Genomic DNA, 26,889 nt, shown 5'->3' with positions numbered 1-26,889 from the left:
GAGTTGAATGAAGAAAAATAAAGGCCTTTTTGACTGATGTTCCATCTTCTAATTAGTCGTTTATTCCCCCCCCCCCCCCCCCCCATCTTTCCTCAGATCGATCTGGGCTTGTCGAGACTGAGGAACAGGTAGGAGTGTAAATACAGCATGATTCCAGCCTTACGTCTATCTCTCTATCTCTTTGATTTTCAAACTGTAGTGAATGAGCCGCTGTGCATTCTGTGGCAGTTTTTATTTTTTTATCCCTGCAGCCCGAGAGATGACAAATACTTCAGAGTTTTCCTGTGTGAGTTTTAATTTTTGATCTGCAGCTCCACCTATCTCTGGCATCAATCACACAAACGTATTCAGTGCTTGCAGGGATGAAGGCAGCTGCAGATCATAAATTATAACTCGCGGAGGAAGCTTCGGGGGTCTTCTGCATCTCTCGGGCTGCAGGAATAGAAAGAAAACATTGCCCCAGAATGCACAGCGGCTTGTGCTCAGCATAGGGTTCATAAAGGGTTTGAGAATCAGAGTCAGAAGCAAGTCTAGAATCATGCTTTATTTACAGTGCAAAACAAAATATATTCACTTTATATTTTTTTTAAGGGCACTTGTTAATTTTACCATGATTTATTTGAGTTTCATCCCATGAACATGTTAGGACATACAGTAGATAATGGAGGTAATATACAAAGGGAGCGATTCCTAGTGGTTTGAGTCACCCCGAGCTGCTTGGTTACTCTGTTGCGGCCAGAACCCGAAGTTCGATCCCTTTGGTTTCTGGCCGGTCAAACCTAGAAGTGAGAAGTGGCAGTCTCACTGCGGCCGATGCCAGAAATGAATGAAGAGTTCCTGATTCCCGGCGGCAAAGTGAGAAATGAAGCCGACTCCTTGGCTCTGGCTCCTCCCCCTGCCCTCCTCCTTTTCAGCTCTGGCAGCCAGGGACAGGCGTGTCCCGCAGAGTTGTTCGTAGCGGCAGGGATTTGTGACATTCATTCCTGCAGAGCGGATGCTGGCAGAAGTGATGTCTGCAGCCTTCCCGGCTCTGCTTCCCTGCCGCTACGAACGACTCTGGGGGAATGCGTGTTTCCCCTGCCAGAGCGGAAATAGGAAGGAGGCAGTGGGAGGAGCCAGAGTCGAGGAGTCGGCTTCATTTCTCTCACATTGCCGCCGGGAATCCAGAAATCTTCATTCGTTTCGGATATCGGCTGCAGTGAGACGGCGACTTGTAGTTTTCAGCAGTCAGAACTCGAAGTGGCCAAACTTCGGGTTCTGGCCGCAATAACTATTAACACGGCAGTCACTTACCTGCGCTTATTCAGCCGTACCATACTGCAGTCGTTCTCGTAGCCGCCTCGCTCATTCAGCATCCCAGTGTGAACGATGTGCCCCACGGGAACATCCAGATCATTGGAGAAGAGATACTGCAGGATGTCCAGCGCCTGGTCCCCTGGAGACTGAGGGATATGTCACATCTTATTAACATACTCAGTGCAGACACTAAGCACTTCCTCCACTAGAGGGGGTCAGAGAGGACAGACACAACAAGTGGGGAGGAGATACTAGGGCCGGAATAATATTAGCAACAGGTTAAAGTGGGACTCCAGGCAAAACCTTTTTTATGGATAAACTGAACAGGAAAAAGTCAGAGCAAAGGCGGTGAGTACTTATGTACTTGTGCGTTCTATTTTTTTATTTTTAATAAATTTGCCAAAACCTCAAACTTTTTTTCACTTGTCACTAATTGTCCCTCAAAGGAGCTCACAATCTAATCCCTACCATTGCCATATGTCTATATTATGTAGTGTAAGTACTGTAGTCTAGGGTCAATTTTAGGGGGAGCCAATTAACTTATCCGTATGTTTTTGGAATTTGGGAGGAAAACGGAGTGCCCGGAGGAAACCCACGCAGACACGGAGAGAACATACAAACTCTTTGCAGATAGTGCCCTGGCTGGGATTCGAACCAGGGACCCAGCGCTGCAAGGCGAGAGAGCTAACCACTACGCCACCGTGCTGCCCGATTATGGGGTGTTATGTGTAGAATTCTGAGGTTCTGAGGAAAAAATGAATTTAATTCATTTTAGAATAAGGCTGTAACACAAAAAAGTGAGGTGCTGTGGAAACTTGCCAGATGCACTGACTGTCAGGATTTTATTGCCATGTATGACTCATTTGGAAAGAATACACATTTCCTGTCAGTGGTAACAAGAGACAAGAGATGTCAGGGACACAGACAGCAATGGTGAAAAGGGAAGGGGGGACTCTACCCCTTCCCCAGTTTATCCCCCCCCAAAAAAAGTTTTGGCTAGAAATCCACTCCAAAGAAATACCCTATGGGTGCTGTGAAAGGGAAAATCCGCACTTTATTAACTTCTTCCACAACTTCTTCCATAGTCACCAAAATACATGCGTAGGAAGTCATGTGGCCCCACCCCTAGTGATACATGTCTTGTGCCACCCTCTATCCATTTCCCAAACTTTCTGCAGGATTCTATGAAGTGATGTAAGCTCTCACTTTCTGCACACTGCTGACCACAAAACCTATAACATTCAGTGAAATGAACACACCCCTTTTCCCTTTCACAGCTCCCACATAAACTGAGAAATTACAAAGGATTCTGGGAAAAGTCCAGGGATTCTAGGAGAAGAGACACAGAGGCGAGAGTACAGAAGATACCAGAGATCGTACAGATTGATGTACGGGGGATCCTGGCAAAGTACCAGGAATTCTTGAACAGGAAGAACACAAGGATTATGGAAGAAGGACCAGTCAGCAATTTTGGAGAAGGAAAAAGTAAAGTAGATATCAGGAAAATAGAGGGTACTCTTGAAGGAGGACAGTAGGGGGTAGTAGAGGAATTCCTGTAGAAGGAAGTAGATGGGATTCTGGGAAAGGGATGCAAATAGGATTCCAGGAGGGAAGCAGAGGGGATTCTGGGAGAGGGAAGCTGAGGCGATACTGGGAAAGTAGTGAAGAGTGGTTTATGGGAGAAAGAAGCAGAGAGGATCATGGGAGACGGAAGCAGAAGGGATTCTGGGAGAAAGAAGCAGAGGGGATTCTGGGAAAAGGAAGCTGAGGCGATACTGGGAAAATAAAGTAGAGGGGTTTAGGGGAGAAGGAAGCAGAGGGGATTCTGGGAGAGGGAAGAAGAGGGGATTCTGGGAGAGGGAAGGAGGGGGGATTCTAGGAGAGGGAATAAGTGGGGATTCTTGGAAACCGGAAAATTGTATACTTACCTTCCGTAATTTTCCTTTCCTGGATCAAACGATGGCGGCATACCTATGGGTATAGGCTCCGCCCCCGAACCCTGATAGGACAGTTCACTTAATAAAAGCTCAGAACCCACCCCCTCCAGCCATTCTGGTGAAAATCAGTCCTCGAATGGACAAGAGGGAGGGAGTCGTATGCCGCCATCGTTTGATCCAGGAAAGGAAAATTACGGAAGGTAAGTATACAATTTTCCGGTTTCCTGGACCAAACATGGCGGCATACCTATGGGATATAACAAATCACACAAGAGGGAGGGAATTCTGCAAAAAAATACAAAATTTATTGATTTATACTGCAAGAACTGCTCTCCCAAAATCAACTGGAGTTAGAGAAGCAGGATCAACATGGTAATGATGCATGAAAGTATGAACAGAAGACCAACTGGCCGCTTTACATATAGACTCAACAGATACTTTTGAAAAACACGCCCAGGAGGCTGACATGCCCCTGGTCGAATGTGCTTGTACCTCATTAGGCACTGGTAACCCCTTCAACGAATAGCATTTTTTAATGATCTTAACCAACCAAGAAGAGATGGATCTAGCTGACACCTCTCTGCCTTTCCTAGGACCCTGATAGTTTATAAACAGGCGATCTGAATTCCTGAAAGATGCCGAGGCGTTTAAGAAGGCCCTGATAGACTGACTCACATCCAGGGGATGACATATTCCTTCAGCAAGGAAATTAGGCAACACTACCTCTTGATTTACATGAAAGGAGGAAGACACCTTGGGAATAAACTGCAGCACGGGCCTGATGACCACTCTGTCTGGGAAGAACTCTAATAAGTTGCTTGAACAGCCCAAGGCTTGCAGATCTGAGACTCTTTTCCCAGAAGCTATCGCTGTCAGGAAGACTGTCTTTAATGTTAGGTTTTCCAATGAAACATTCTCCAGTGGATGAAAAGGAGGTGATGATAGAACCTCCAGCACTAAAGAAAGGTCCCATTTGGGGAAGAACGGCTTTCTTGGAGGCCTCATCTTAAATACTGCCTAAATGAACTGTGTTATCAACGAATGTGTTGCCCATCGACTTCCTGTTAATGCAGATAGTGCTGACACTTGAACTTTTACTGCAGATACACTCAGCCCTTTCTCCACTCCAGATTGCAGAAAGTCCAATATATGGTGTACTTCTGGAGATAAGACACTAAATCCTCTTTCTGAGGCAAAAGCTGCAAATCTTTCCCAGATCCTATAATATGTCGAGTTGGTAGAAGCTTTTCTTGCCTTCAGGAGTGTGTCTACCACTCCGCTAGAGCAGCCTAAGTCTAAATACCTCTTCCTTTCAGCTTCCATGCAGTTAAATTCAACCTGTCTACTCCTGGATGAAGTAGATTCCCCTGTGACAAGAGGTTGTGAGACTTCGGTAGTGTTATCGGCTCTTCCACACTCATTGACACCGCTAGGGCAAACCATGGTCTCCTTGGCCAGTATGGTAGAATAGCGATGATCATGCACGATTCCTTGTAAAGCCTTTGGAGAAACCTGGAAATCAGGGGAAAGGGAGGAAATGCGTAACCCAGGGTGAAGTTCCAACTCTGGACCAGACAATCCACTCCTATTGCAGCTGCATGATGATGGCGTGAGAAGAACCTCTCCACTTTCCTGTTCTGGAATGATGCCCATAGGTCTATTTGAGGTCTGCCCCACCTCTTGGTTATTTGCAGGAACACGTCTTTGTCCAGGGACCATTCGTGGGGATCCATAAATCGCCTGCTTAGGCGGTCTGCTAAGGCATTCTTTTCCCCTGGAAGATAGGACGCTGTCAGGTTGGCTAAATTCTTCTGTGCCCATACCATCAGCTGCTCCGTTTCCCTCAACAGGGACAAACTCCTTGTTCCCCCTTGCCTCCTGATGTGTGCCACTGCCGTTACATTGTCTATTTTTAGTAATACCGACTTTCCGTAGATCAGGTGCCGAAAGGCTTTTAGGGCCAGGAAAGCCGCCCTGAGTTCCAGGAGATTCGATGGTACGCCTATTTGCCTTGAATCCCATTTGTTCTGACACTGGTATTCTCCGCAATGGGCTCCCCAACCGTCTAAGCTCGCATCGGTCGTGACAACTACCGGGACTTCCGGCTGAATCTGAAGGCTGTTCTTCAAATTTACTTCTTTGGTCCACCACAGGAGTGACCTCTTTACTTCTGATGGTAACCTGAACAATTGGAGCAGGGATGCCTTGCTCCAAACTTTTAGAAAGAAGAACTGGAAGACTCTCAGATGCCAGTGAGCCCACTTCACCATTGGGATTGTGGAGGATAGGGTTCCCAAAAGACTCAGGCATTCTCTCGCCGACAGGTGGGGTGCAGCCAATGCTTTGTAGACTTTCTGCTGGATCAGCAACCGTTTCTGGTCTGGTAGACATACTTGGTTCCTGAGGGTTAGGAACCTTGCCCCCAGGAACACCATGTCCTGAGAGGGTATAAGCTGACTTTTCCTGAAGTTGATTACCCAACCTAGGTGTTGTAGAAATTCCAGTAGTTGTTTCTGATGATGGAACAACACCTCCCTGTTTCGATGTAACAACAGGATATCGTCCAAATAATGGTATACTTGCAGGCCCTGGATCCTCATGTGTGCTATTGCTGGTAATAGAATCTTTGTGAAGGTCCTTGGAGCTGTTGACAGCCCAAAAGGAAGACATCTGAACTGGTAATGGTTTTCTTCTACACAAAACCTGAGGAACTTTTGATAGTCTTCTCTTATTGGAATGTGCAGGTAGGCATCGGAAAGGTCTATAGTGGACATCCAGTCGCCCACGGCTACCATTGGTATGATAGACTGGAGGGACTCCATCTTGAAGTGCCTGATCCTTATATAGTTGTTTAGAAACTTTAGGTCTAGGACTGGTCTCCATCCTCCTGTTGCCTTTGGTACCAGAAAAAGAGGCAAGTAAATTCCGCCGAAGCGTTCCTTGCTTGGGACAGGGATCACTGCCCGCTCCTTCACTATGGACTGAACATACTCTCTTAGAGAAGACGACTTGTTTTTCCCCCGAGGCATTCTTGTGGTCACAAACCTGTTCTGTGGAGGCTTTCTGCAGAATCTCCAGAAGTGCCCCCTCCTTAGAGTCCTTATTACCCAAGGATCTGTGATACTTCCCACCCAAGACCTCCAAAAGAGCTGAAGCCTGGCCCCCACTGGATGATCTTGAGTGGACGTCCCATCAAAATCGCTTCTGGGATTGCTGGGGATCGGAAGAGACCTTGGACTTGTTCCCTTTCAAGAAGGAAGACTGAGTACCCTTCCAGTTCCTTCCAAACTGCCTCCCTGGCTTATAAGACCTTGCTTGCTGGTATCTGTTAGAAAAGTTTCTTCTAGAAGACGGTTGTCTAGGCCTTTGTCTTTTATCCTGCGGGATTATTTATTTATTTTATTTATTTATTTATTGTATTTATAAAGCGCCAACATATTACCCGACTTTCCCCCTGTCACCTTGGAAATCGCCGAGTCCATCTGGGATCCAAAGAGATGAGTTCCATCAAACGGAATCTTGCACCAATTCGATTTTGACGCTGGATCAGCTGCCCATGGTTTCAACCATAAAGCTCTCTTAGTCGTTATATTCCACAGCATTGCTCTAGCAGATGATCTAATTACATCAATAGCAGCTTCTCCCATAAAGTCTGCAGATAACTTTAAACTCATCTAGGGCCTTTATTATCTCCTGTTTGTCTGTGCCGTTGTTCAGGGCCGTCTCAATGTTCTCTACCCATACTTTCGTGGCTTTTGCTAGAGATGTCAACGCCACCGCAGGCCTACAGGCTGCTCCTGCCGCCAGGAAGGCCTTCTTGATGTCTACGTCCATCTTTCTCTCCAGTGGATCTTTGAAGGCTATGGCGTTCTCTAATGGCAGAGTCACATGCTTTGCTAGGCGTGCAACAGATGCATCTACTATGGGAGCTGAATCGAATAATTTTAAATCTTCCTGCCCCAAAGGGTACAGCTTTGAAAACCTGTTGTTTAAGGAAGGTTTCTGCTCCACCTTGCTCCACTCGTTCAACACCACATCCTTTATGACCTTCATTAAAGGAAAAACTTGCGGTTTTTGATCCAAGTGTGGATAATATTTATCTGGCTCTGGCGAAGCGCCGTCTTCGTCCTGCCAGTCTATTGCCGATTTTATGGCTGTAAGAAATGCTGGAACAAGAGAGAAATCAAAGCCCATAGGAGGTGCATCTGCCTGGGGAGTTACATCGGCTGCCGAAACTTGAGCCGCTGCAGAAGAACTTGGAAGCTGAGAGGCCATATTCTGAAAGGTTTCCTGAACCGCCTGCTGGATAAAAGCTAGCACTTGCTGGTTATCAGACTCCTTTTCCCGGCCTAGTTCCAGAAAACATGCCTCACAGACCTTTTTATCTGGCAAAGCTGGTTTTGTACAAGACCAACATTCCGCTTGCCCAGGCCTTTGAAATGGAGTAACTCTGTCTGACTCAGGGGACATGGTCCATACCCTGCGAGGTCCTCTTGGGGACCTGTAACCATAACAGTCATTCTGGGGATCATGTCTATATGCATAATAAGACGGTGAACGTCTCCTCCTGTCCTGTCTGTGCACAGATCTGGACCTCCTGGACTGACGTCTGGGTGATCGTCTCCTTGACTCCCCATAACGCCTCCTGGGACTCCTGCTACGGGATCGACTTTTCCTATGGTCATCCCTTGAGGATCTCCTTCGAGATGCAGACTTGTCTCCTCTCTCGTATGAGTCTCTCCTCTTGGATGCTGACTTATCCCTTCTCTCCTGCGATCTTGGGCGAGTATTCGACCTAATAGAAGAGGACCGTTGCTCCTGAATCTGAGCACTTCCTCCTTCCCCCGGTCTGTGGAGACATAAGAGTGAAATATGTTCCCCTCAGAAAATATCCGATCCAATTGGACGGAAAAAAAACAGCACTCTTTTAAAAACCTGGGAAGCCCTGTGCAGGGGAAACCAATACACCCTAGGTGAGGAGAACAGAGAAAGCTGCTTTTAGCAACTTGTTACCTGTCTTCAACCACCTCCTCCTCTATCTCCACCACTTGCCCACTAGCTTCCATCTCTATTTAAGAGAAAATAAGCATAGGCCACATTAGTATGCACAAAAAGCATATACTAACATTTCAAACTTGCATTTGTTGTCATAGTTCCTCTCATACCTGGTCCCAGAAGAGGATTTTCTTGTTCAATGTCCAGCTGGCCCTGGTAATCCACGTCTCCTGCTGCTTTAGAGGTCTCCGGCTGCAAACGAGTGGTCCCAGCGCAGAGAACGCTACCCACACCGGCAATGGAGTCCATCAGCGCTCCTTAAGCTTCCGGGTGACGTCACGACGCCGAATGCGTCCTCCCCGGCCAATCAGCGCTGCCGCTCGTATTCTCGCGAGACGCGAGATCTCCTCTTCCTGATTCCTCTATGCGCGCCCGAGGTCCCAGTGTGATCGGAGGCAGCGGCGGAAAATGGCGGCAGCGGCGGCGTGACTCCTAGGATAGAGCCTCCAGATACATGTGGGGAGAGAGGGTGCTCCTCTGTCCTATTTAAGGACTCTTTGAGCAGTATTAGCGGGAGAGGCTGAACCCGCTAGACCCCTGCACAGGTACCATTTAAAGTTATACCTAAGGGAAAAGAACAAAAGAAAGAAAGAAAAAAGGAAAAAAAGAAAAAGAAATAGTGAACATGTCCGTTCGAGGACAGAAAAAAAGAATGGCTGGAGGGGGTGGGTTCTGAGCTTTTATTAAGTGAACTGTCCTATCAGGGTTCGGGGGCGGAGCCTATACCCATAGGTATGCCGCCATGTTTGGTCCAGGAAAGTAAAGTAGAGGGGTTAATGGGAGAAGGAAGCAGAGGGGATTCTGGGAGAAGGGAGCAGAGGGGATTCTGGGAGAAGGGAGCAGAGGGGATTCTGGGAGAAGGGAGCAGAGGGGATTCTGGGAAAAGTAAGAGAAATCTAGAATAAAGTACAAGGGATACTAGGAAACCTCAGTATTGAAGACTTTCAAAATAGGCAGTACAGTTGAGTCAGACAATATAATCTAAAGAATACATGACGGTGAAAGCTAAAAGGAGCAAAGCTGTTATTACAATTGACATTTTTGGTCAGGAAAAAATGCCATTCATTCATTCTGTGACTCTGTAATGCACACTGTAGCCTCTTCTAGTCTCATTTATGGAATCTGATGCGGTTCCATGAATAATTTATCTGATGGTGTTATAATTTAGTGAGTATTACAAAGTCACTGATGTTGGAAGGGAAGGGGTGGGGTGTGGGGGAAGGGAAGTGCAGGTTCTGCAGAGGATTCTGGGAGACAAGCCATTAGGGAACAGGAAGTATGGGTCATTTCAGGGAGAGGTTGTTCCTCACAGCTATAAAGCAAGACTTACAGGAATCTGGTGAGTGAGAGCGCACAGGAAGTAAGAAAAGACATGAATGAGAACACACAGAGACAACGTGAGCACAGAAGCGATTCGGACGGATGGAGGAGTGTCGAGACTCACGCTGATCTCAAATTTGGTGAAGGAGGACATGTCGATCACACACACCGCCTCTTTACAGCACTTCACCTCGGAGCCCACAATGTCGAACCAATCCGGCTTGTAGAACGTTTTACTCTGATCCAGAGCCAGCAGATCTGGGGAGAAAATACAGTTCCAGACCATTAGTGGAACATCTGTGTAGTCACTTAAAAAAATATACTCACCTTAGATGAGGGAAGCCTCTGGTTTCTCCCATCTCCATCTACCTCGCTATTCTGGAGCTGAGTCCCTCTGAACCTATTTGACGTGGCTTGTCACATAGGTTCGGGCAAATGCAACACATCCCATGCCTGTGCAGTAGTAGAATAAAAATGGAGAGGCGTGGCCAGGCCTGCCCAGGCACAGTGAGCCTGACGGCTGAAAACGAAACTAGCTGGCGCCCCAGGAGGATCCGATCTTGACTGCGAGGGCACAGGACGGCTGCAGGGGGCTGGTAGGAGCCCCAGGTGAGTAAAACTGATTTTTTAGGACAGGCTTAAGTATCCCTTTAAGATCTTCAAAGCCTGAGTAGCTTCCTGTGAGCAGGTTATGGTCCCCGCAGTTGCTCATTACTAATTAAACTACAAGCCTGGATGCTCACATAAAAGACACCACATTTTCTACTGTAATGCAAGAAAGATGGGAAATGCAATTTGGCAGCTACTGTGCTTCTTTGTTTGGGTGTTACGTTTATTCCTCACTGACCCGCCCACCAACTGCAACCAGAGGCAAGAGGAATAGAGCTGCATTGGAGTTTGGGAAGCACATCTGCCCCAAAAAACAAATACAGACGGTCCCTTACTTACAAACAAACCCAGTTACAACATTTCAGAGATACAAGTCATCGTTTCCCCACCTGCTGCCTGATTGTACACAGTGCTAATAGCTAGAGGGAGAGCGCAGACTCAGGTGAGGGAGGGTGGCCTGGCCCCCTTCCCACCGCTGTGCCTGCTGGCCCCCTTCCTGCCTGCTACCCCCTCCAGCTCGTCGGCCCCCCACCCAAGGGCCAGGCACTCCCCCCACACTTTTCCAGCCTGAGGAGCCAGCTTCATGGGCAGCCCGGGGCTGACGGGGCCTGGCTAGAGATGAAATACCTGTTTTCAGTGAAATGGCCCTTTAGTCTGTGTGTTTCCTATTCGTCTCTGTATCTCCTACAACATCGATTGTTCCTCACCTTTCCCGGGAGGTACAAAGTATTTCGCCCTTTCAAAGCCGTGTTTCTCCATCCACCGGGCTCCCTGGGCATCCAGCCTATCGTAGAGGGGGGAGGTACGCAGCTGCCGTCCGGTCTGGAAGTCCCAGCGCGGCACCTTCAGGTCATAGATGAGAGCTGCAAATGGCCAAACGAAAATTATCAGGTCAGAGAACAGTTCTCTTGCCTTAGAGGAAGAAATCGAGAGTGGGAAATCTCTAGCCACACCCCGAGATGATCTTTCCAAATTTATATAAAGGAACTATGTAATGTTTTCTCTTTTCTATTATAAAGCGGCTTCCCCCGTCCTCCATCCCTCCATTCAAGCACCAGGACCTCCCGAAGTGCGGCAAGGTAAATATTTACCTGCCGCAATCCTGCGCAGGCGCAGTAGCAGCTCTTCGTTCAGGCAAGGTGAAAATAGCCGAAGTCCTACTACGCCTGCACAGTAGAGCCGATACGATGGAGCTCGGATATTTCGGCCTGGCCCTAAGAGCCGCTAGGGCACCTGCGCAGGATCGCGGAGAGGTAAATCTATCACCGCTTGTCGGGGAGGTTTCAGGGGAGCCAGTGCTGGATTCCTCCAAGCTTCAGGAGGACAGGAAAGCCTCATTGGGACCCTGAAGCTTCCCTCTTATGAGGTAAGTATCCACCAGAGCGGTCTTTTTTGTTACAGATTCTCTTTAAAGAGGAACTCCAGTGAAAATAATGTAGTAAAAAAAGTGCTTCATTTTTACCATAATTATGTATAAATGATTTAGTCAGTGTTTGCTCATTGTAAAATCTTTCCTGTCCCCGATTTACATTCTGACATTTATTACATGGTGACATTGTTACAGTGGGCAGGTTATGTAGCTGCTGCTTGCTGTTTTGGCAGTTGGAAACACCTGTAAACAGCTAATTCCTGTCTGTGAACATTGTTACATTGTGGCAGTTTGCCCAGAGTACTGCGGTACTCAGAGCTTTTTGTGGGAGGGGTTTCAGCACAAAATCAGTCACACAGCGCCCCCTGATGGTCTGTTTGTGAAAAGCATCATATTTCTCATGTAAAATGGGGTATCAGCTACTAATTGGGATAAAGTTCAATTCTAGGTTGGAGTTTCTCTTTAAGCCCAATTCTAGAAAGGATTTTGACTTTTTTTGTAGCTGGGGAAGATTTAGATTTGCCATTTTTTTATGCCACAGTTTTTATTGCGGTCCCTCTTATCTTGTCCTCGGGACTACAGTATTTTCTCATGAAGCCACAGAGCTTCATTAGCGTCCCACGGTAAGCAAGCGATGGAGAATCTCTTTGAAGAGAAACAAAAATTTGCTTTCCTAAAACAGAAAGAATTTGCGATAATTCAGGCTGGAGTGAGCTCGAGATGTCTCCCAGAGCACCACTGCTGAATATATGCAAATTAACCATTGTACCCTTAGAAGCTAAACACACCTCCAGAACCGCTGGAATGCAATGATGTGTCAGCTTGTTAAATTGTACAGAGCCATAATAATCCAACATGCTGGTTAGTCTGTACCTCTTTGAAGAGGGCACAGATAGGCTAAAATTCCCCAAACATTTCTAACCGCCTTCTACACATTCCAAAAATTCAAATTTAATGTATCTTGCAATTGGGTTTTATAGTGGGATGAAACTCCATATTAAGTGAAAAATAAAAATAAATCTTCCAAAGAGAAATGACTGTTTTAGCTTAATTATCCTGTTGTTTTTAGTGTTCACTGTCAGATTTAGGAGAAACGGGATATGCAAAAAAAGGAAAAATATATTTATGCTGGTTTCCATCTTTACTGTTTCCCTGTGATGCCAAAAGTGACAAAACTTCTGACCATTTTGGTCTTTCCAACCCAGCTCAGTATTCCTATTCCCTCTTACTGCCCCTCCCACAGCAAACATCACCTAGTCAACAAGCAGTCCCCTTATCTTATCTGAAATAGGAAGCTTTCTGTTATTTGCATGTATGCTGATATAAGCTTGTTACTGTAGCTAAAAAAAAAAAAAAAAAACACTTCCCAAGTCCCGCTGGCACTGCACAGTTCCTGCAGTTAGGCAAAGCCAGGTAAAAAAGAAAAGACCTATTTTATAAAGAAAATGAGTTAACATATTTTTGGAGCACTTTTTTTTGTAAGTTACAACCCCCTTAAATATGTTCATAGAAGTAAATTACAGAAAGCAAAAAAGGGCTTAACCGCTTTCCACACTATGCAAGAAGGAAATAAATTTTATTTTTGGAGCTGGGAAAAAAAATGATTACATATGAATATAAAAACAAACTATACACATCAAACACACATTAGAAACACACACCATAAAAAAGCACGGAGAGGGGTTCAGAATGGGGGAGGGAGACGTGAACTTACGCATGACCTCCATGACCCTGTGCCGGAGGAAGGTCCTGCTGCTCTGTAAGGCCCCAAACCGCTTGATATCCATGGGCCACACATTATCCTGAGGGTACCCATGGACCATCCACTCTGCGAGGAACCTGGGGGAACAATAAACAGCGCACATCTGACCTGATGGAATGACACGGATGTGTGATATAAACCACGCCTCACACGGGACAGATAGTGAACACGTGACAGGAACACGGACAGACGCACTCACTTCCCTGCCCCGCCTCCGAGGGAGCAGCCCTGAGAGTTCATCCCGGCCAGCACAAAGTACCGGAGCAGAGTGGGGCTCTCCCCCATCACACAGCGCATGTCAGGGGTGAAGGACTCCGGACAGTTCACCAGACGCATGATCTCCAAGGCCTCTAAGCTCGGCATTCGGCGTAGCAACGCGGTGAGCAAAGGTTCTGCAATCAGACCAGATATGAATGAAAATCTGTGGAACAACATCTATTCACCTTCCTGGCATTTTCCTTATTCCCTAAACTTCTACTGATGCCTCCAGTGCTCTCAACGTCCTTGGAACATCCACCCCTCCTCCTTCCTGCCTGAGAGTGCTCCCAACATCCTTGGAACATCCACCCCCCCTCCTTCCTGCCTGAGAGTGCTCCCAATGTCCTTGGAACATCCACCCCTCCTCCTTTCTGCCCGAGTGTGCTCCCAATGTCCTTGGAACATCCACCCCTCCTCCTTTCTGCCCGAGTGTGCTCCCAATGTCCTTGGAACATCCACCCCTCCTCCTCTTTCCTGCCTGAGAGTGCTCCCAATGTCCTTGGAACATCCACCCCTCCTCTTTCCTGCCTGAGAGTGCTCCCAATGTCCTTGGAACATCCACTCCTCCTCCTTCCTGCCTGAGAGTGCTCCCAATGTCCTTGGAACATCACCCCTCCTCCTCCCTGCCCGAGTGTGCTCCCAATGTCCTTGGAACATCCATCTCTCCCCTCCTCCTTCCTGCCCGAGTGTGCTCCCAATGTCCTTGGAACATCCACCCCTCCTCCTTCCTGCCCGAGAATGCTCCTAATGTCCTTGGAACATCACCCCTCCTCCTCCCTGCCCGAGTGTGCTCCCAATGTCCTTGGAACATCCAACCCTACTCCTTTCTGCCCGAGAATGCTCCTAATGTCCTTGGAACATCCACCCCTCCTCCTCCCTGCCCGAGTGTGCTCCCAATGTCCTTGGAACATCCAACCCTCCTCCTTTCTGCCTGAGAGTGCTCCCAATGTCCTTGGAACATCACTCCTCCTGCCTCCTGCCCGAGTGTGCTCCCAATGTCCTTGGAACATCCACCCCTCCTCCTTCCTGCCTGAGTGTGCTCCCAATGTCCTTGGAACATCCACCCCTCCTCCTTCCTGAGTGTGCTCCCAAGGTCCTTGGAACAACCACCCCTCCTCCTGCCTGAGAGTGCTCCCAATGTCCTTGGAACATCCACCCCTCCTCCTTCCTGCCCGAGTGTGCTCCCAAGGTCCTTGGAACATCCACCCCTCCTCCTTCCTGCCCGAGAATGCTCCCAATGTCCTTGGAACATCCACCCCTCCTCCTTCCTGCCCGAGAATGCTCCCAATGTCCTTGGAACATCCACCCCTCCTCCTTTCTGCCCGAGAGTGCTCCCAATGTCCTTGGAACATCACTCCTCCTGCCTCCTGCCCGAGTGTTCTCCCAATGTCCTTGGAACATCCACCCCTCCTCCTTCCTGCCTGAGTGTGCTCCCAGTGTCCTTGGAACATCCACCCCTCCTCCTTCCTGAGTGTGCTCCCAAGGTCCTTGGAACAACCACCCCTCCTCCTGCCTGAGAGTGCTCCCAATGTCCTTGGAACATCCACCCCTCCTCCTTCCTGCCCGAGAATGCTCCCAATGTCCTTGGAACATCCACCCCTCCTCCTTCCTGCCTGAGTGCTCCCAATGTCCTTGTAACATCCACCCCTCCTCCTTCCTGCCCGAGTGTGCTCCCAATGTCCTTGGAACATCCACCCCTCCTCCTTCCTGCCCGAGTGTGCTCCCAATGTCCTTGGAACATCCACCCCTCCTCCTTCCTGCCCGAGAATGCTCCCAATGTCCTTGGAACATCCACCCCTCCTCCTTCCTGCCTGAGAGTGCTCCCAATGTCCTTGGAACATCCACCCCTCCTCCTTCCTGCCTGAGTGTGCTCCCAATGTCCTTGGAACATCCACCCCTCCTCCTTCCTGCATGAGAGTGCTCCCAACGTCCTTGGAACATCCACCCCTCCTCCTTCCTGCCCGAGTGTGCTCCCAATGTCCTTGGAACATCCACCCCTCCTCCTTCCTGCCCGAGTGTGCTCCCAATGTCCTTGGAACATCCACCCCTCCTTCTTCCTGCCTGTGAGTGCTCCCAACGTCCTTGGAACATCCACCCCTCCTCCTTCCTGCCCGAGTGTGATCCCAATGTCCTTGGAACATCCACCCCTCCTTCTTCTTGCCCGAGTGTGCTCCCAATGTCCTTGGAACATCCACCCCTCCTCCTTCCTGCATGAGAGTGCTCCCAACGTCCTTGGAACATCCATCCCTCCTCCTTCCTGCCCGAGTGTGCTCCCAATGTCCTTGGAACATCCACCCCTCCTCATTCCTGCCCCAGTGTGCTCCCAATGTCCTTGGAACATCCACCCCTCCTCCTTCCTGCCTGAGAGTGCTCCCAACGTCCTTGGAACATCCACCCCTCCTCCTTCCTGCCCGAGTGTGCTCCCAATGTCCTTGGAACATCCACCCCTCCTTCTTCCTGCCTGTGAGTGCTCCCAATGTCCTTGGAACATCCACCCCTCCTCCTTCCTGCATGAGAGTGCTCCCAACGTCCTTGGAACATCCATCCCTCCTCCTTCCTGCCTGAGTGTGCTCCCAATGTCCTTGGAACATCCACCCCTCCTCCTTCCTGCCTGAGAGTGCTCCCAACGTCCTTGGAACATCCACCCCTCCTCCTTCCTGCCCGAGTGTGCTCCCAATGTCCTTGGAACATCCACCCCTCCTCCTTCCTGCCCGAGTGTGCTCCCAATGTCCTTGGAACATCCAATGCTCTCTCCTGCCTGAGCAAGGAAGAAGGGTGGGGGAGGGGGGTTAAGGTTTAGGGGCTGGGGAGGGGGGTTAAGGGTTAGAGGTTGAGGAGGTGGCGGTTAAGGTTTAAGCAAACAGTGCTACTAATAAACTAGGTCCAAACCTCTCTGTCTCCTTAACCGCTAAACCTTCACCTCCCTTAATCTACCAATCAGCAGCCAGGAACGTCTCAGAGCGACGAGGAGAACATAGCTTTGCCGAGGCAGCTGCATTCCGGGGCCTCATACTCTAAGTATCGGGGGGGGGGGGGGGGATTCTATTTTTATTGCAGATGTCATTAGCCAACTTGTTTGGCTACGAGTTGATGTCATTTTTATTTAAAATAATGGCGGTGGATTGCGCAATTTGTTATCTAAGTGTGCTTTATGGGAAATACTGCTGGGTCCCCTAAAATATACTAGCGCCCCAACTTCTTCCTCGACTCCCAAGATCCACTTGTCCCTCCAGTCACATCTTCTACAAAAACAATTTCACATCATCCAGACTCTTCCCCTGACCCTAAATATCCACCTCTCCAGTCTTCCTCTATCCCTAAACATCTGCTAGTCCATCAGTCTCTTCCGCTATCCCTAAACATCTGCTAGTCCATCAGTCTCTTCCGCTATCCCTAAACATCTGCTAGTCCATCAGTCTCTTCCTCTATCCCTATACAGCTACTAGTCCATCAGTCTCTTCCTCTATCCCTATACAGCTACTAGTCCATCAGTCTCTTCCTCTATCCCTATACAGCTACTAGTCCATCAGTCTCTTCCTCTATCCCTATACAGCTACTAGTCCATCAGTCTCTTCCTCTATCCCTATACAGCTACTAGTCCATCAGTCTCTTCCTCTATCCCTATACAGCTACTAGTCCATCAGTCTCTTCCTCTATCCCTATACAGCTACTAGTCCATCAGTCTCTTCCTCTATCCCTATACAGCTACTAGTCCATCAGTCTCTTCCTCTATCCCTATACAGCTACTTGTCCATCAGTCTCTTCCTCTATCCCTATACAGCTACTTGTCCATCAGTCTCTTCCTCTATCCCTATACAGCTACTTGTCCATCAGTCTCTTCCTCTATCCCTATACAGCTACTTGTCCATCAGTCTCTTCCTCTATCCCTATACAGCTACTTGTCCATCAGTCTCTTCCACTATCCCTAAACATCTGCTTGTCCATCACCCCCACCCTCCATTCCTAGACATACACAAAGTTCTCCAGACATGGGACAATGCCTCAGTCAGCATTACCAAAGTGATCCCAATCCTCTTGCAGGTTTTGGATCTCCAGCTGATTCCGTCCCTCTGTAAAAATGGGTTTGGGGTTCTTCTCAAATCCTCCAGATAGGATTCCACCATGCCAATTGCGGATATAGATCCTCCCGTCGGGATCAATTACAGCTGAGGGCAGGAAGAACATTGTTACATAGTTACAAAGGCCCCAGTAAACTCTCTCAATAGCTATTGAAGGGTAGTGAAGCCAAATGTAGATGACAGACAAATTATGTGACAATCAACATGAAAGAGAAGGAAGAGATCCGTTCATCCCAGTAGAGAGGAGGGAGCTTAGAGACACTTAACACCTCCAGATGTGAAAGACTACACCAAAAGCTGAAAGGTAACCATTGAAAGGACAATTGAAGAGAGAATATGGAGGCTGCCATTTTTATTTCCTTTTGAGAAATACCAGTTGCCTGGCAGCCCTGCTGGTCTATTTGGCTGCAGTGGTGTCTGAATTAAACCAGAAACAAGCATGCAGCTAAACCTTGTCAGAACTGGCAATAATGTCAGAAACGCCTGATATGCTGAATGCTTGTTCAGGGGCCATGGCTGGAACTATTAGAGGCAGAGAAGCAGGCTAGCCCGCTTCTACTGATTTGTTGATCCAGTTGCTCAGATAAGGTGCAATTCCCAATACGTATACGTAGAAGGGAAGCTATCCCGGCGGTGTGTGAGAAATTAGGACACTTTCCTGAACACATTGCTTTTTTTATCAGCAATGCTTGGCAGCCATTCTACATGTAAATATTTTATCCGTGCACAGAGGACATTGCAAGGTACCTAGGCAGGACAGCTTAGGGGTGTAGCAATAGCCATAGCTGCTTCTATGGGGCCCTTCAGCAGATAGGGCACAGGTGGTTCTTGATGTATTCACTATTACCTTTCTTGGGTTCCTCCACCAACTGACTGTGTCTCAGGGCCCATGGACTATGTGCAGTGAAGATTGCACGAGAATGTAAATTGCCCAGTTAACTCCTATCCATAAGGTAGGGGCAGGTGGCATTGCTAAAGAGCACCTCCATCTGAGGGCCCCACACCACTGGGACAGCTGTTTGTAACTAGAGTCCAATAGGAAGCTCTTGGGGAGTGTGTGGGGGGTGCGTTGTTCAGGATCATATGTGGACTGTGGTGGTGTACAGTGGTGTCTCTATACAGAGTCCTCTTTTTGCATATTGTGAATTTTTCAATAATAATTAACCACTTGAGGACTGCAGTGTTAACCTCCCCCCTCCCCCCCCAGTGACCAGTCCGTTTTTAGTTAAATTGGCCACTGCAGCTTTAAAGGGGAACTGAAGAGAGAGGTATATGGAGGCTGTCATGTTTATTTCCTTTTAATCAATACCAGTTACCTGGCAGCCCTGCTGGTCTATTTCTCTGCAGTAGTATCTGATTAAAACCAGAAACAAGCATGCAGCTAGTCTTGTCAGATCTGACTTTAAAGTCTGAAACACCTGATCTGCTGCATGCTTGTTCAGGGGCCATGGCTAATAGTATTAGAGGCAGAGGATCAGCAGGGCTGCCAGGCAACTGGTATTGTCTAAAAGGAAATAAACATGACAGCCTCCATATACCTCTCTCTTCAGTTCCCCTTTAAGGCCAAGCTACAGGGCCGCACAACTCAGCACACAAGTGATTCCCCCCTTTTCTCCCCACCAACAGAGCTCTCTGTTGGTGGGGTCTGATCGCAGCGCTGTACAAAACAATTAGACGGCGGTTTTTGCTGCAATCGCCGCTCGGAGACTGAAGGTGGGGCGGAGCTCCGCCCCCCCGAGCAGGAGATGCGCGCGCAGCCAGTGTGCGATCTCCTGCTAGCCCCATAGACAGCCGATCACGCCAATGGGCATGGAGCGGTCCTGGGGCTGCCGCACTGCTCACGCCAATTAGCATGGAGCAGTCGGCAAGAGGTTAATTAAATCCCTGATTGTTTTTATAGGGAAAGCGTAGGAGTTATCGGTTTCTATTTATTCTCGGCATCTACAGAGAGTGCGAGTTCTCTTGGCATTTTCCTTGCTACCAGGGGCGTAACAATAGACCCTGCAAGGGATGCACCTGCAGGGGGGCCCAGAAGCAGCAGGGGGGCCCTGTGGGGGGGAAAGTTTATTTTCCCTGTCCTGATAGATTGACAACTAAGAACATGAGGTGGAAAAAAAAAATTAAACTTTCTACTCCCTGCACAATTGTTCTAATGACTGCATCTGCTCAGCCACTGATAAGGAATTATACAAAGTTTTGTAGACAAGATTTGTAGACAGTCCCTATTCAGTGTTCAGCAGGTTCTTGTGTTCAGCGCTGCTCTACCCCCAGCCTCTCTACCCCTTTCCAAGTGCTGTGTACTGTAGTGATGCTTGAGGAGTCTGGGCACTGAGAGAAAAACAAAAACTTTCTGCTCTCTGCACAACTGTTCTAATGACTGCATCTGCTCAGCCACTGATAAGGAATCATACAAAGTTTTTTAGATAAAGATTTGTAGACAGTCCCTGTTCAGTGTGCAGCAGGCTCGGAAATTTGACCACCATCACCTGTATCTAAGTATTTACACATTAAATGTTATATATTTTACATCTAAGTGCAGTTTTTGAGTTATTTTTATGTGCTCTGAAACCAAAATCCCACTACTGATACAGTGGCTTGGGGATAAATAGGTGTTTTGTTTAACTAGTTTCACAAGTTTCGTGAATAATCAAGAGACCTAATACTAGTATGCTGATTTGTTACCATAATATTAGAACACAGAGGAACAATCACAATACTGTATTCTAGTGTTGGTATAAAACCCGCGACTGGGGAGAGGTTAGACCTGTGACTATCGCCTCTGCATCTCAGGTCTAGATTAGAAGTCACGTGACTCCTGGAACACAGGAAGTGGTGAGCGCACAGACAAGGTGGCGGGAGCCAGGAGAGGGATGAGAGGGAACAGGACGTACTTGGCGTGGTCTCCTTCAGCGGTGAGCGCAGAGGTTGCGTCAGGAGGTAGAAATGTTCGCAGGCATGTAGAGGAATACTGACTGGTTCTTCATTAGACAGGCCCAGCTCATAAGCCCACTGAAACAGAAGGAGATCTCAGATTACACACCCAACCATCGCACATTAATCGCACCTTCCCTACCATAGCTCTGGTCTGTCGCCGGGCCACAAAAAGGGTTTCAGGTTATGGTGCCCACCATGGATCACTTCCATGGCTCATGTTGTAGTGTCCCCTCAAAAATTCAATATGGACAACGTGAGCCCCTCATAATGGCTGTTATCCACCAATCACTGCAGTATCAGTTTTAGGTGAGCATGCCCTCCTTTCACACTACAAACTGCAAACACACTCATCTGTCATGCTGCCCTTACCCTTTGAAACACCTTGCCACACCCAATCAAGACAGCTCCAACCCTGGAGGCGTTTAAATCAAAACTGAAAGCCCCCCTGTTTAGCCTGGCAGTTGTGATCGCATAACTTCCCCCCCTGTAACATACCACAAACCGCAACTTTGTACTGATCTGAGACAAGCCTATACACTTAAAGAGAACCAGAGATGAAGCACCCTCATGTATTTTACCTTATAAATCAGTGGGAACATGACAGTAAACCCCTCATCTGCTCTTTGTTTCATTGTTCTCTGTTTAATCTGCCATTAGTGGGAACAAAATGTTTCAAATTCCGCAGTAATGGAAAAGTCCTTTAATCTGCAAAGTGCATGCAAAATCCAAAAGGGCCTTTGACCACGTTTCCACTGCGTCTAATTTTCAGACACTGAATTTGTATGAAATCTGCAAGAGATGTGACAGCCCATTGAAAATCATTGGGCTGTTTCCACCTAATACGAAAAATCCAGTTCATGTCAGCAAAAAAAAAAAAGAAAATGTGGTGCCTACAGCGTTTTCCATATGATGTGCTACAGACAAATATAATGCTGCCCCCCCACGACATGTGCGTCCAGAATGCCACATTGCACCCTGACCGCAAGCCGCAAGTGAAAATGAGCCCTCCGTACTTTCTGTATCCAAAAAAGTGCTTTAAGGACCAGGGCTGTGGAGTCGGAGTTGGAGTCGAGGAGTCGGAGCAATTTTGGGCACCCGGAGTCGGAGTCGTGGTTTCAGAAACTGAGGAGTCGGAGTCGGAGTTGGAAGATTTTTGTACCGACTCCACAGCCCTGTTAAGGACAACTGAAGTGAGAGGGATATGGAGGCTGCCATATTTATTTCCTTTTAAATAATACCAGTTGCCTGGCAGCCCTGCTGTTGTTTCTGGCCTCAGTAGTGTCTGAATAACACACGTGAAACAAGCATGCAGCTTATTTAGTCACACTTCAGTCAGAAACATCTGATCTGCTGAATGCACCAAACTCCTCATCCATGCCCTCATAATTTCCTGCCTTGACTACTGCAATGCCCTGCTGTCTGGTCTCCCTATGACCCGAACAGCCCCACTGCAGTCCATCATGAATGCGACAGCCAGAATTATCCACTCCTCCCATCGCTCCACCACGGCAGATCCCCTCCTAGAATCTCTCCACTGGCTTCCTATCCAGTCCAGAATCAGATTCAAGATACTGTGTCTGACCTACAAATCTGTCCACAAAACCTGTCCAACCTACATTTCCGATCTTACTCAGAGGTACACACCTAGCCGCTCACTCCGCTCTTCCAATGAACTTCACCTGACCGCCCTCCGCATCACCAAGTCTCATGCACGCCTCCAGGACTTCTCAAGAGCTGCTCCAACACTATGGAACTCCCTACCTCCACCCATTAGGGCAGCCCCCTCCTTCAACATCTTCAAGAAAGCCCTCAAAACTCACCTTTTTACTCTGGCCTACTACCCCCTCACAAGTGCTCTAAAACCTACAGCTGAACTCTGATACCCTTACCATTCGTGTCCTTACCTCTCCCTCCTAGATTGTAAGCCTTTGGCAGGGTCCTCCTCCTTTTGTGTCCTACCTGATCTTGCACCTCCATTACTGTGAACCCATGCTATGCATCTGAGTGAACCTAACTTGCCTAATCTCCATGCTCCATCCAGTGACTGACTAAGCATTACCTTGTACTCATACTGTGCTGTGTGATCTCATGCTCCCCCTCCAGTGACTAAGCATTACCTTGTACTCATACTGTGCTGTGTGATCTCCATGCTCCCCTCCAGTGACTGACTAAGCATTACCTTGTACTCATACTGTGCTGTGTGATTCCCATGCTCCCCCTCCAGTGACTAAGCATTACCTTGTACTCATACTGTGCCGTGTGATCTCCCATGCTCCCCTCCAGTGACTAAGCATTACCTTGTACTCATACTGTGCTGTGTGATCTCCATGCTCCATCCAGTGACTAAGCATTACCCTTGTACTCATACTGTGCTGTGTGATCTCCATGCTCCCCTCCAGTGACTAAGCATTACCTTGTACTCATACTGTGCTGTGTGATCTCCATGGCTCCCCTCCAGTGACTAAGCATTACCTTGTACTCATACTGTGCTGTGTGATCTCCATGCTCCCATCCAGTGACTAAGCATTACATTGTACTCATACTGTGCTGTGTGATCTCCATGCTCCCATCCAGTGACTAAGCATTACCTTGTACTCATACTGTGCTGTGTGATCTCCATGCTCCCATCCAGTGACTGACTAAGTATTACCTTGTACTCATACTGTGCTGTGTGATCTGGTTTGCATGTATTCCTGTATTGTCATATTGCTGTATGTCACCCCTAAATATTGTCTGTAACCTAAATTAATGTTCAGCGCTGCGTAATATGTTGGCGCTTTATAAATACAATAAATAAATAAATAATGCTTGTTTTAGGGTCTATGGCTAAAAAGTATTAGAGGCAGAAGATCACCAGGGCTGCCAGGCAATATGGCATTGTTTAAAAGGCTATACATATGGCATTGTCGATATGCCTGCCATTTCAGATGTGCTTTATAAGAGGGTCCTGGCAATAATGCAGAACATTTGCATTATTGCTTTTAGCTCATTGTAAAGATCTCCAGTATGTACATTTCCCAATTTGAGGTTAGTCTGTGCTTGCAATCATTGTCTAGTGCAGGCATGGGCAAACTTGGCCCTCCAGCTGCTAAGTAACTACAAATCCCAAAATGCATTTGCCTTTATCAGTCATGACTGTGGCTGTCAAACTCCTGCAATGCATTGCACTGGCGAACTGAGGGGGCTATTCCGAGTGTCTAGAACCTCCCCCCTGCACTGAGCTGTGTATTCAGCCAGGGAAGCCCCGCATAATATAAACAGCCTCATTCTCCCTCCCTTCTTACTTCTGGTGCTTCCCGTCCAGCCTAATAGAATGAGAGAGGCAGCCCAGCTTCCCTCACAAGAAGATGCAGCCTGCAGTGAGAGAATGTTGATTATGGAGTCCTGGACTCTCCACAGCACAGAAGTTTCCGACATGATGAAATTAGAGTGCAGGCAAGCTGGTAAATATGCACAGCATGATGCAGAGCTTGCCTGGACTCAGGGTCCGTGGCAAACATCTGTCTGGTCTCTCCCCCATTGTTTATAATGACTGCATGTGTGGGTAAGGTGTTTAACAAGCTGAAAAGTTTTTGACAGTCCCTTGACTCCAGGAGGGCTTCTTTTCTGACTTGTGTGGGAGACTGACAGGGACAGAGAGTCCGATTACAGGCAAGTAGCCTGTGTGATGTGGGACTTCAATACAGATAAGTTCTCTGCTCCATCTCAGGCTATTCTCAATTTCTCCACTCCTCTCTCTGGGCTAGTGCAATGCCAAAATGACAATAGCAATCGCTAGCAATTTGTGAGGTGTGATTTTGTGAAGTGATTTTCAGAGCGATTTTTGAATGAATTGCTCAAAAACATGCTACATGCAGTATACCTGCGATTTTTAAAAAATCACAAACGCTGCTGTGGGAACACCCACATAGGGTAACATTAGCCAAGCGCTTTTCAAATCACTGTTGATTTGAAAAAACGCTCAGAAGCCCTCTTGTGTGTGCACCAGCCCTCCCTCATTCACCTTTGTTTCCCTCTTCCCCTAGAGCTGGCTGTGTCTTCTTGTCATACAGGAAAGCTAAATAAAAGTGCAATCCTGGTGAGGCAAAATATTATTTTTTTGTATTTATATAGCGCCGCCATCTTCCGCAGATGCATATATCCCCTGCATCATATGGGTATCGCTTGCGCTATGTGACACTATGTAGCATATTCCACTGAATTGTCCAAACTAAGTCTATCTCCCGCTCCTCTCTCGGGGAGTTGTTCCAGCGCTGTCCCCCGTTCACATTTGCTGCTACCAGAAGCCCTCAGAAACACTAGTGTCCTTGAGTACTTCCAAAGATAGGCAGCTCCGTGATACGCCAGCGCACTTTTGTGCATGGGCAGTATGGAGCCACCTGTATTCGGAAGCACTCGGGACATACGTGCTTCTGGACCTTTCAGGAACCCCCCCCCCCCTTAAAAATCCTGCGTTTGCCCCTGCATTGTGGGGCTTGTAGTTCCTCAACAGCTGGAGGGCCAAGTTTGCCCATGCCTGGTCTAGTACCTGCCATATGTGCTGATTCACTGCCTCTGCCATGTTCCTTCCCTTCCTTCCCATAATTTGTAAATGATCTGTCTGCATTGCTTATCGCTGTGCAGATCCAGATATAGAGCACAAGCCTGATGATGAATCATTTCTTAAAGGGAACCTGAAGTGAAAATAAACTTATGAGATAATGTATTGTATGTGTAGTACAGCTAAGGATAGAACATTCGTAGCACTGATACGAGACTCATATTGTTTCCAGTACAGGAAGAGTTAAAAAACGCCAGTTGTTATCTATGCAAAAGAGCTTCTCTGAGCTCTACGACTAAAGGGGCCCATACACTGGTCAAATTCAGCCATCAATTCAATCAAATCGATCGATCGGCTGATCAGTCGATTGGCTGCTGGCAGCAGACCGATGGCCCATAGAGTTGCATTGGATCTAATGGGCAGCACGGTGGCGTAGTGGTTAGCTCTCTCGCCTTGCAGCGCTGGGTCCCTGGTTCGAATCCCAGCTAGGGCACTATCTGCAAAGAGTTTGTATGTTCTCTCCGTGTCTGCGTGGGTTTCCTCTGGGCACTCCGGTTTCCTCCCACATTCCAAAAACATACGGATAAGTTAATTGGCTCCCCCCTAAAAAAAAATTGGCCCTAGACTACAGTACTTACACTACATAATATAGACATATGGCAATGGTAGGGATTAGACTGAGCTCCTTTGAGGGACAGTTAGTGACAAGACAATATATATATATACACTGTACAGCGCTGCGTAATATGTCGGCGCTATATAAATACTAAATAATAATAATAATGGTGCAATAATGCATTTAGATCGATTTCCAATAGATTTCCATTGTTCCTAGTGTGTGGCGCACACAGATAGATTTCTGTCAGATTTGACCTGAGAGGCATCTGACAGAAATCTTATGGTCGTATCTGCTGCAAATCTATCAGTGTATGGCCACCTTAATTTAGTCAGAGAGCAGTGCTATTTTCTGAAGCACATACACATCAAAGAAACAGTGAAAGACTACTGCAGATAAGATTTGACTGCAGAGAAGTTCAAAGGGTCATTAGCTCTGCTCTGTTTCATAGTTTAAAATGCACAGTGTAGTGTGTAAGCTGCAAATATGACAGAATGATGCAATGTTATAAAAACCTATATAACTGAAAATAAAAATATGACACTCTTATTTGCTAATAATGGTCTATTAATTATCAGTACTGCACATACAATTCATTGGGCTCAATTCTGGTAGTGTTTAGTAAATAATTACCTCATTGAATTGGGTTTACCTCATGAGGGAAATCAACTTTTGAATTCTGGTAGTTTTAAGTAAAGTTTTACCTCACGTAATTTCATGAGGTAATTCATGTGGTAATTTTCTACTACAAATGTGTGGTATTTAGTAGTGAAATACCTCACACTTGAATTCTGAAGAGAAATAAGGTGCGTGTTTGCATGTCGTTTACCTCACATAATTAGACCTACCTCTACCACATGATAGATGCAGTGCTGTGACAGAATTGTGATATGTGTCACATAACATGGAGCCTTTTCAGCTTGTTCTGTGTTCAGGGCCCCCACACTTTGCTGAAATAAGTAAAAGTGATCTGACCAACGACCCCCCCAGCTTCCATTTTGTTTTAAAAAAAGAAAAAGTGCTCCAAACCCTGTACAATCCTTCATCTGCCACGTTCCCTCCACCCCCCCCCCCCCCCCCCCCAACATTGCCATTCCCCGACCTCTGGCTGGAA

At 47.5% G+C, this 26,889-nt stretch overlaps 1 protein-coding gene across 3 annotated transcripts in view; it reads right to left on the bottom strand.

Annotated features, from left to right (window-relative positions):
- The window catches only part of PDPR (pyruvate dehydrogenase phosphatase regulatory subunit), a 71,813-nt gene that overhangs the window by 9,757 nt on the left and 35,167 nt on the right, over positions 1-26,889 (bottom strand). For all 3 annotated transcript variants that reach the window (XM_068259955.1, XM_068259956.1, XM_068259954.1), the window contains exons 7-13: positions 20,577-20,694; positions 17,623-17,772; positions 13,548-13,740; positions 13,301-13,425; positions 10,925-11,080; positions 9,733-9,866; positions 1,294-1,442 (exon numbers count right to left, since the gene is read on the bottom strand). In XM_068259955.1, coding sequence (XP_068116056.1) covers positions 1,294-1,442; positions 9,733-9,866; positions 10,925-11,080; positions 13,301-13,425; positions 13,548-13,740; positions 17,623-17,772; positions 20,577-20,694 — 1,025 coding nt within the window. The remainder of the gene's footprint in view (positions 1-1,293; positions 1,443-9,732; positions 9,867-10,924; positions 11,081-13,300; positions 13,426-13,547; positions 13,741-17,622; positions 17,773-20,576; positions 20,695-26,889) is intronic.

The sequence above is a fragment of the Hyperolius riggenbachi genome, chromosome 11 (genome assembly GCF_040937935.1).
Source record: "Hyperolius riggenbachi isolate aHypRig1 chromosome 11, aHypRig1.pri, whole genome shotgun sequence".
In the NCBI taxonomy this organism is placed as follows: domain Eukaryota; kingdom Metazoa; phylum Chordata; class Amphibia; order Anura; family Hyperoliidae; genus Hyperolius; species Hyperolius riggenbachi.
Note: the sequence above shows the minus strand (reverse complement) of the source record. Positions and strands in the feature narration are given on the sequence as shown.